This window comes from Microtus oregoni, unplaced genomic scaffold (assembly GCF_018167655.1).
Source record: "Microtus oregoni isolate MIOR12 unplaced genomic scaffold, Mior012 000045F_ref0000178, whole genome shotgun sequence".
Taxonomy (NCBI): domain Eukaryota; kingdom Metazoa; phylum Chordata; class Mammalia; order Rodentia; family Cricetidae; genus Microtus; species Microtus oregoni.
Window position 1 is genome coordinate 9,677,214 of NW_024543219.1, and position 9,911 is coordinate 9,687,124.

The window sequence follows — 9,911 nt, forward strand, 5'->3', positions numbered from 1 at the left end:
TAGATTTTCATAGTTCTACAGTGATGTCATTTGATAGGATTTCCTAGGGACAGGATTGACGACTCTGAAGTTGAGCTGAGGACAGAGCGGACAGTAGCAAATCAGGCAGGAAAGGCTGCCAGAAACCCATGGTAAAGGCCAGCAGAACTGGCCAGGAGAAAACATGTAGCTCCCATTTAAACCTTCAGTCTTTGAAGCACAGCCGATGTAAATCACATCAGGGAGCTGCAGCTCATATTTGGAGGTGGCTTTTAAAAAATCATTCACATGATTGGGCTCTCTCCCTCTGCCCTGCACCTTTGGAGCAGAGAAAGCTGCAGTTAAGTAGAGGAAGCCACCAAGAACTAAAGTGGGTGTTCTTCAGGCGATGCCAAGCAAGGCCTTCACTGGCAGGGTTCTTAAACTGAGATTATTGGGTCTCCTCCCAATACCACAGTGGGAGTTGAGGGAACGGTGTTTCCGAACTTGATAAATTATGCATCTGAACAGAGAAGAGATCTCAGCCTTCATCAGATTCCCTGTCGTTGGCCATAGAGCCTCCTTTTCCTCCCGCTCTGTCACACTCAAGTGGGACTCGTCTACGTTCATCATTATTTGCTAGGAGGTGGAGTTGAGAAGGCAGATGACATGGAGCTAACCCATATAGGGCCTTCATAGGGTCCATGCACCCTGAATGGCTTAGAGCAGTGGTTCTCAACCTTCCTAATACTGCAGCCCTTTAATGCAGTTCCTCACGTTGTAGTGACCCCCACAATCATAACATTATTTCTGTTGCCCCTCATAACTGCAGTTTACCCGTTGTTATGAATCGTTCTGTGTTTTCTGACGGTCTTTGGGGATCGGGACCCACAGTTGAGAACTGCTGGCTTAGAGGTTGTCCAGCACAGACAAGGGCTGACCTCATGCAAGGCCTTCTTAGAGTCAGCGTTCCCTGAGAGACGTAGACTTGCCCAGCAGAGACAAGGCTCTCAAAGTTAGATTTTACTGTCGTTTCTCTGTGTCAAGTGCTTTATTGTTATTTTTTTCTCAGTCCCACAGCAGTCCTATGAAGTCAAAGAATTCCCCTACCCCACAGATAAGGACACTGAATCCCTGAGAGGCTGAAGCACTAAACCAGAATCCTAAAGGTCCTGTGTAATTCTCAAGCTGTCCTGCAGCCTGAACTGTGGTCAGGCTGGAGGTAGCTTCTCTGCCCGCCATTCAGATTCCACACATGAAGCTCAGGGCCTGCCCTCTCCCTGACCTGTCCATCAAAACAGGCAGGGGGTGCTGCAAATGAAGGTCTTCAAGCCAAGGTGTAATCTATGCACTTACATAATTTAGCCCAAAGAGTCTCTCTAAAATTCCACATTGGACGCCAGTTTCTGTCCCGAGATATGGAGTGTTAAATAAAGAAACCCCAGTTAACACCCTCTCCTGTTTCACTGCCAGAAAGGAAGAAATATTCTCCAGTAGTCACAGGACAGAAGACTGGGAATGCTCTAAAACAAGGCTAATATGTTACGGTTTCAAAATTCATGTAGAAATTCTCAGCCACCTATCAGCAACAAAACAAACAAACAAAACCATTGCTTCCCTGGCACCAATAAAAGTGTGGCAACTGCATGTACCAAGGACATTCCCTGTCTTGGCCTTCCTTCTTCAAAGGCATCAGCCAAACAGGACAGATGCTACTGTTGGAGAAACTGAGTCCAGTAACAGCTGACCCGAGACTTGAACCCAGGCCTGATGACAGCATCAGTGCTCTTAACCATATTCCTGTCCCCCTGGCTACACAATCAAAGTGGTTTCTGCCGCCTGCTCAGTAACACCTCTTGTCTTGGTTTTTTTATGGGCAGAAAAAGCTGGTCTGGAAATTTTGTCACCCTCTTGGGGAAAGGAGCCATGGAAGGGACAGGTGGACTCAGCAAACACCTGATTCGTGGCTATCTGCCACTCTCTCCCTCTGCCTTGCTAACCAGATCTCCTGACTTTCCAAAAACCTGTTTCCTTACCTCATGGCCAATCCCCACGTTGTGGGGTTCTAAAAGAGAATCAGAACCAAGTTTCAGGAGTGGTGCAAATGTTATTTAAACTGATTTGGGAAAAGTGGATTATAGTCCTTTCCCAACTCCAGGCTTGGTCGTCTGCAGAGTTCATGGCCACCACCAGTTCTTCTGCTTCCCCACTCCCCATTGACTCCTCCTCAGTTTCCTCTCTGTGTCTGCAGTTCTCAGGCCTAGGATGCTCACATTCTGGGGAGTTTTCGCGCTCCTTCTGACTCTGTATACAGAGTCTGCCTCTCCTCCCAATCCTGTGCTTTTAGCAGAGCTGCTGGGACACTTACAACAGCGCCCCGCCCTCCTCGAGGGGTGTGACCCGGGAGTTTAGATAGGAGTACTGATTGTGAGCAACACCCAGCCTCCCGCTGGTCTTTCTCTGTTGTACACTTTCCGTGCCCCAGCGGCGCCCAGAGTGGCCCGGGGCTCCTCCGCACCTGGCCTGGGCCACAGCTCCCCTCCAGCCGGACGCTTCAAGAGCCATGAACGTGTCCTATCGCTGCCACGCATCCCCCTGGGTGGAAAATGGCTCCTCCGCGACCATGGGCAGCATGCTATTCGGCGCCGGGCTGCTGGGCAACCTGCTGGCGCTGGTGCTTCTGGCGCGCTCGGGCCTGGGGTCCTGCGGACCACGGCCGCTACGCCCGCCACCTTCGGTCTTCTACGTACTAGTGTGTGGCTTGACAGTCACCGACTTGCTGGGCAAGTGTCTGGTCAGCCCGGTGGTTCTGGCTGCCTACGCGCAAAACCGGAGCCTACAGGAACTTCTGCCTACAGCGGGCAATCAGTTATGTCAAGCCTTTGCGTTCATCATGTCCTTCTTTGGGCTAGCCTCGACGTTACAGCTGCTGGCTATGGCTCTGGAGTGCTGGCTATCTCTGGGACACCCCTTCTTCTATCAAAGGCACATCACCCTGCGCCGAGGAGTGCTAGTGGCGCCATTAGTGGGAGCCTTCTGCTTGGCTTTCTGCGCACTTCCCTTTGCCGGCTTTGGGAAGTTTGTGCAGTACTGCCCTGGCACCTGGTGCTTCATCCAGATGGTCCACGAGAAGCGCTCGCTATCGGTTCTCGGTTTCTCTGTGCTCTACTCCAGCCTCATGGCGCTACTTGTCCTTGCTACCGTACTGTGCAACCTGGGCGCCATGCACAACCTCTATACCATGCACAGGCGCCTGAAGCGCCACCCTCGCTGCTGCCTGAGAGACCGCACCCAGCCAGGCTCCAGTCAAGGTCTGGGGTCCCTGCATCCCCTGGAGGAGTTGGACCACCTCCTGCTGCTGGCTCTGATGACAGTGCTGTTCACTATGTGTTCCCTACCTTTAATTGTGAGTTGCTGGGCACGGAAGTTCTGGAAACTGCTCTTCTCAGGCCCTGGCCAGATGGAAAGGTGGGGGTGGGAGGGATACTGCTGTAGCTCTAGGAGCTGCATCCAGTGTCGGATGCGGGGCAGTTGGTTCTGGCCTCAACTCTCCAGGGGAGTGAACCTCCACAGACCTAAGATATGACACCCCCCCCCCCATTTGTAGAGGGAGAAGAAGGAATGTCAGACAAAGGATGTTCCGAAGACAAACGGGTGTTGTCTCCTGAACGCAGCAAAACCTTTTCCAATTGGCAGATGTCCCCTCCTCTCTGCTCCTGTCCGATGAGGTCTCTTGTGAGGCAAAGACCTTAGTCCTCTATCCCCCCCCCCCCCCCGCACGAGCTATGCAGTATTTTATTTTGTCAGATCCACCCTCTGATTTAGACGTCTTGGAAAGGGACTTCTCTGGGAGTTCCTCTCTGGACTTTGACATAGAAGAGAAGGAAAGGGGTTAGTTCATCCTGAGTGGCTTACAAAAGTGAGCAATACACACGGATTTAGTTCTGAAAAACTCTAGGTTTGTGGCTGCTGCTGTACTACCCCCCACGGGGGTAGGGGTGGGGTTACAGCAGAGGCAGAGAAGTTACAGGAGGCCCCTTGTTTCCTTGTCTGTCTTGATGAGTTTTGTTTCTATCTTGGCCAATGAGATGGCAAAGAATCCCATTAACTTGGATCCAAATTACAAGGAGAAGATGGCAGAGACTGAATGATGCAGAAGCTGCTGTTCCCAGATTGAAAGGAATGATTGTAATCAGTTTGATGACAGACACCAAAAACTTAGAACCCTAATGAAGCTAAGCACTACTCAAATTATTAAAAAGAATTAAATTCTTCATATTAGATATGTACTTTAAAGTTGTACCCAGTCATTGCTATTGCATCTCTAATTTCACCAGTTTCATGTAGCAGCTCATGTTTACCTGGGGATCTGACTCCCTCTTCTGGCTCCAGAGGCACTAGGCACACATGTGGTACACAGACATACATGCAAACACAAGACCCATACACATAGAATGATAAATAAAAATTGTGGGATATGTTGTTTTCTGGTTGTGTTAGTATCTCCTGAATGTGCATTATCTGGCACAGTGGTCTATAAAACCTGAATCATTTATTCTCCAGCCCTTACCAATAAAAATAAATTTAAAAAACTCCAGACCAGTAGTTGGTGCTCACTTATGCTGTAATGAAAGCAAAGAATAGCTAAATCCGTGAGAGTTGGAAGCAGCATTTGGATGCTTTAATGTGGATAACTCAGAAAACAGTGTAAACCAAAGGAACAAACACAGCCTTTGGACACATCTCTAAGGAGATCCATATCTCCTTATGGAATTGTGAGAATTAAAGGAACTGATATATTTAAAGACACTTTGGTAAAAACAATTTGTAAAGTTCTGGATAAGTGTAAGCCAGACGGCATTCCTCTCAGGAACGATCATTTCCTAGAAGACCAAGGGATTGCTCAATGGCTGTTGGTCTGGGTCAAGTTTCAGCACTCATGGCTATGGTAGTTGTTTATTTACTGGCTCTCCTCATCTGTTGAGGGATAACCACACTAGTTCTGTGGGGTTGGCAAAGGCTAAAAATCACACACACACACACACACACACACACACACACACACACACCTATACAAGTACAGTCATGTGCATGCCATGATGCACACTTAGAGACCAGAAGGCAAGCTCAGATGTTGATCTTTACCGGACATTCTGATTGACACAGGGTCTCTTTATTTGCTGGTGTGTATGCCAGACTAGCTGGCCAGCAGCCTCCTGTCTTTCTGTGTTTCTGTTGCTGTGATAAACATCAAGACAAAAAGCATTTATTTCAACTTACAGTTCCACATCACAATCAATTGGAAGAAATCAAGGCAGGAACTCCAGGCAGGAACCTGGAGACAGGCACTAAAGTAGAAACCATGGAGGAGCATGGCTCACTGGCCTGTGTTTCATGACTTTCTCCACCTGCTTTCTTATATTCCTGCCCAGGGGTGGCACCACCCACAAGGGGCTGGGCCTTCCCCTATCAATCACTAATTAAGAAATGCCCAGCAGGCTTGCCTACAGCCCCAGACATTTTCCCAGCTGTTTCCTCTTCTCAGATGAAGCTAGCTTCTGTCAGGTTGACAAAAACCCAGCCAGGACACCCTGGGAGCACTAGGATTACAGATTTGCCTTGCCATCAACTTTATGGGATCTAGAGATTCAAACTTGTACCCACTGAGCCAATTCCCTAGCCCACGCTGAGCATTCTTGAGTAGAAAATCCCAAATGCTTCACAATCTAAAATATTTTGAATGTGAATGCCATGCTGCAAGTGGAAACTCCTACAGCTGATTTCAAGTGATAGGCTGGAACCCAAACAGTATGCCTGTCTCCGACTACAGGTGTGGAGGACAAACATCTCATGAAAATGGTGGCTGTGGAGGGCTGTGTTCTACAACAGTGTCTTGTGGGATGTACATATTCCACATTCTGGGAAACAAAAACCTATCTAGTCCCAAACAATTTGGAATAGGGGTACGTGTGTGTGTGTGTGTGTGTGTGTGTGTGTGTGTGTGTGTGTCAGCACCACAGAATCCAGTGTCTTGCCTCAGTATTGTTACTAATTTTGGTTCTCATTTATTATTATTTCCTGGTGACTATAGCAAATTAATCAGGAAGTATAATCTCCTTAGGAGATGGCGTGGTAGTCTAAGGCAGCAGTTCTCAAAATTTTTATGGTCTAGGGACCTCTTAATGCCCTTAAAAATTACTAAGGATCCATACAACTTGTATTTAAATGAATAGTGTCTGAATCTGTATCAATAGTAAACCTAGGAGTTGCAGGGTTTGAGGAGATGGCTTAGTTGGCAAAGTGCTTGTCATGCAAGTGTGAGGACCTGAGTTCAAATCCCCAACAACCATGTAAAATACCACCAAGTTGGCCACAGAAACATCTTCTCAATGACTCTTAAAGTCATATAAGGACACTCCTTTAAATTAATGCTCTTTTACATTTAAAAATATTTTATTTTTTAATAATGTGTGTAGATGGGCACATAGTGTGTGCACATGATTTCTGCAGAAGCCAGAAGAGGGCATTGGAACTCTTGAAGCTGGGGTCACTGGCAGTTGTAGCCCCTCCCACATGGGTGCTCAAATTGGACTTGGGTTCTCTGAAGGAGCAGGAAATACTCTTAGCCCTGAGCCTTCTCTCCAGGCTCCATGTGGATGCTTTTAATGTAAATTACGTGGATGTACAATTGCCAGTTATAGAATAATTTACTTCTAATAACAACTGCAAGGGCCTGAATAATAATGGCAGATTACTCACCCAGGATTCGTGTGAAGTTCTGGGTTCAACCCAAGCATTGCATAAAAAATATGTAAAATAAGAGATAACCTAGTAGAGTTGGCATGGGTAAGTACTGCATAGAAAGAAAATAGTTTAGGCTGGCAAGATGGTCCAGCAGGTAAAGGCGCTTGCTGCCAAGCCTGATGACCTCAGTTCTAGTCCCAGACCACGCGTGATGGAAGGAGAGCACCAGCTCCCACAAGTTAGCCTCTGTCTTTCACATGTACGCTATGGTGCTACAATCCTTAACACACAAAATAAATGTATTTTTAATTTAAAAGGATAAAATGGTTTGTTTTAATTATACAACTATCATTCATTACCAAACGTTCTTGCATGGCTGGAATTTTGGTTGAAGTTACATTCCGTCAAACTCCTCTCTGAGGAGAAAACTAACAAACATAAAACACATCTGTGAACTGTTTGTTTCTACATTAACCTAAGCTTGTGGTCCGTGTCATAGCCATACAGCATGTATCTGATACCTACCTCATCTGACACACTCTGTAACTCAGTGACATACAAAATGAGGAAAACATCCTGGTGCAGGCACAAGTTACAAGGGAAGGATAATAATTAAGGCTAAAGGAGAGTGTAGCAGAGGAAATGGGCAACTCCTAGTTAAGAAGACAATATGCTGATGTGGGATACTCCTCTGTATGCTGTGAATATGTTTTATTATCAATGGTTAATAAAGAAGCTGCTTTAGCCTATGGCTGAGCAGAATATAGCCAGGCTGGAAGAGACATAGAGAGAGAGAGTGGCTTACTGGTAAGGGTTCGGCATCTTTCTCCTTCTGCAGCTACATGGCATCTCTCCTTGACTCCACCTAATATATATTCCAGTCTGGCTATATTCTGCCCAGCCATAGGTCAAATCAGCTTCTTTATTAACCAATGATAATAAATCATATTCACAGCATACGTGGTGGAATCCCATGTCAATACACAAGCTAATTATCCAGTGTTTATTATATAGCAGACCTATTCCTGAAGCTCTCTTCACACCCTTTCATTGCACCGTCAGAAGAATCCTGGAAAGCAAGCACAACAAACTTATTTTTATAAAAATAAGAAAATCACATCTTCCCTGAAACCACACATCTGAAGAGAGGACTCCAACCCAGACGTGTAGACCTTTAGTCAGTGGCTCAAAGAGGCTCCAAAAATGTGTCATATTTGAAGTCAATTTGAAGGACAGCATTGTTTGGCTCTTTAATCCATTTCCAGGCTTGTCAATTGGATATAATGACTGTTTTTACTCATAAGACTTTTCTAGGGAGAAAATGAAAATTTCAAAAGACATAGAACAATGTCAGGGAGTTAAAGGCTCTAAGTGGTCACCAACCTTTGTTATTGCTGTTGGCATTATGAAGCAAGAATGAGGAGAGTGTCCGCCTATCAGCAACAGATGAGTCCAATGTAAGGCATCTTCCGTATGCACTGGACTGAAGTAGCCATGACCACTGAAATGTTATAGAGAAGAGAGTCAAAAGCTGAGGAGATTGATTCTAGGAGTTAGCATCTTCTCTAAGAGATGTTCCTGGGTGGCCATGAGTACTCTTAGCCACAGTTTACCCTACTAATTCTGGATTTAAGTAGTTGCTGTCCCATTAGTGTCAATTTGTTTCATTATGGATTTAGAATCTCAGTAGGCATGGGAAATCTAATGCCAAAAGAAAAGGTATCTGGCCTCAGAATGGTGGTCTGGGGTTGTGATGATTTAGGCAGTCACATGACCTAAATGGCATGGAGATTCATGATTTGAGGCACTTTGCAGAGCTCTGAGGAAACCACAGAGACGCAAGGTAAGATCAAAGCATGGGAAGTGGCTGGGCAAAGGTAAGAAGGTAGCTATCTTTGGGCATACCCCCTCCCCCATCTTATATAGAATCTATCTTAATAAAAGGAACAATTTATAACTGGTTGGCAGGGGTGCACACTTTTAATTCCAGCACTCAGGAGGCATAGGCAGGCAGATCTCTGTGAGTTCAAAACCAGGCTGTTCTACAAAGAGAGTTCCAGGACAGCCAGAGCTACTCAGAGAAACCCTGTAAAAATATATATTTCATATATATATATATATATATATATATATATTGTTCATGTACAAGAATATATATACAGTTCTTCCATCTGGTCACCTCATGTCTTTTTATCACCATAGTTTCTGTCTTTTTACTTCTGTTTAAAGTTCCATTTCTTGGTGTGTCCATACGTGCAGCAATTACTTCTAAATAAACTAATAAGAGTAGACAGAGAGCTGGAAGCTAAATAAAGTATTCATGTAAGGAGACTAGTTAGAGAACCTGTGTGTGGAAGCCTGGTGATGTCTTCATAATCTGACAGCATCCTGGAGAATCAAGAGCAGAATTCAGAACGACCTTGAGTGAGTCAGTCAGATGGATGTCCCAGATGGCCTCAGTTTCCTCACTTCTCAGGCTCCTCACCCACATCTACCGGTTGTCTTATGACGGTGGATGTTGTCCAGGCTAAGATAAGCAAAGTAAGGAAATTTGTTCCTTCCATCAGCCTTCTATGTCCTTATCTGTGTAATGGTTTTGTTTTTTTGTTTGTTTTTCTCCCCCAACAGTATCGTGCTTACTATAGAGCCTTTAAACTTGTCCACACAGCTGAAGGAGACTCGGAAGACCTCCGGGCCCTGCGTTTTCTGTCTGTGATTTCAATCGTGGACCCCTGGATTTTCATCATTTTTAGAACTTCAGTATTCCGGATGTTATTTCACAAGATTTTTGTAAGACCTCTGAGCTACAGAAACTGGCACAGCCATTCCTGCCAAAAATCTAAGATGGAATCATCTTTGTGAGGGCTCTGCAGCTCTGGTAAGAGAGAATATACCACACACTCAAAGAACCTTGATTGGAAAAAAAAACCCTACAATTTAAATCCTAAAATTATCTCTCATGAGGAGCTGGAGAGATGGCTCAGCACTTAAGAGCATGTACTTCTCTTCCAGGGGACCTGGGTTTGATTCTCAGCACCCATTCAGAGGGTTCACAACTGTCTGTAGCTCCAGCTCTAGGGAAGTCTGACGCCTCTGGCCTTCCTGGGCACCTGCATTCATGTGCATATAACCACACAGAGACACAAGCACACACAGAGACACAGACACACATACTATTAAAAATAATAAAAGTAAATTTACAAATATCT

General features: G+C 45.5%; 1 protein-coding gene across 1 annotated transcript; it reads left to right on the forward strand.

The window, feature by feature from the left end:
• Positions 1–2,521: 2,521 nt before the first annotated feature.
• On the forward strand, positions 2,522–9,564 carry LOC121434834 (prostaglandin D2 receptor-like). Its single transcript, XM_041633792.1, has 2 exons — positions 2,522–3,364; positions 9,331–9,564. Exons 1-2 carry the CDS (start codon positions 2,522–2,524, stop codon positions 9,562–9,564), a joined length of 1,077 nt encoding a protein of 358 aa, XP_041489726.1.
• Positions 9,565–9,911: the final 347 nt, after the last annotated feature.

What these genes read in the sequence shown, in the direction of transcription:
- LOC121434834 (XM_041633792.1), top strand. Translation starts at nt 2,522, where the DNA reads ATGAACGTGTCCTATCGCTGCCACGCATCCCCCTGGGTGGAAAATGGC. An exon ending in TGTGTTCCCTACCTTTAATT is followed by an intron (nt 3,365 to 9,330) that starts GTGAGTTGCTGG and finishes CTCCCCCAACAG; the next exon opens with TATCGTGCTTACTATAGAGC.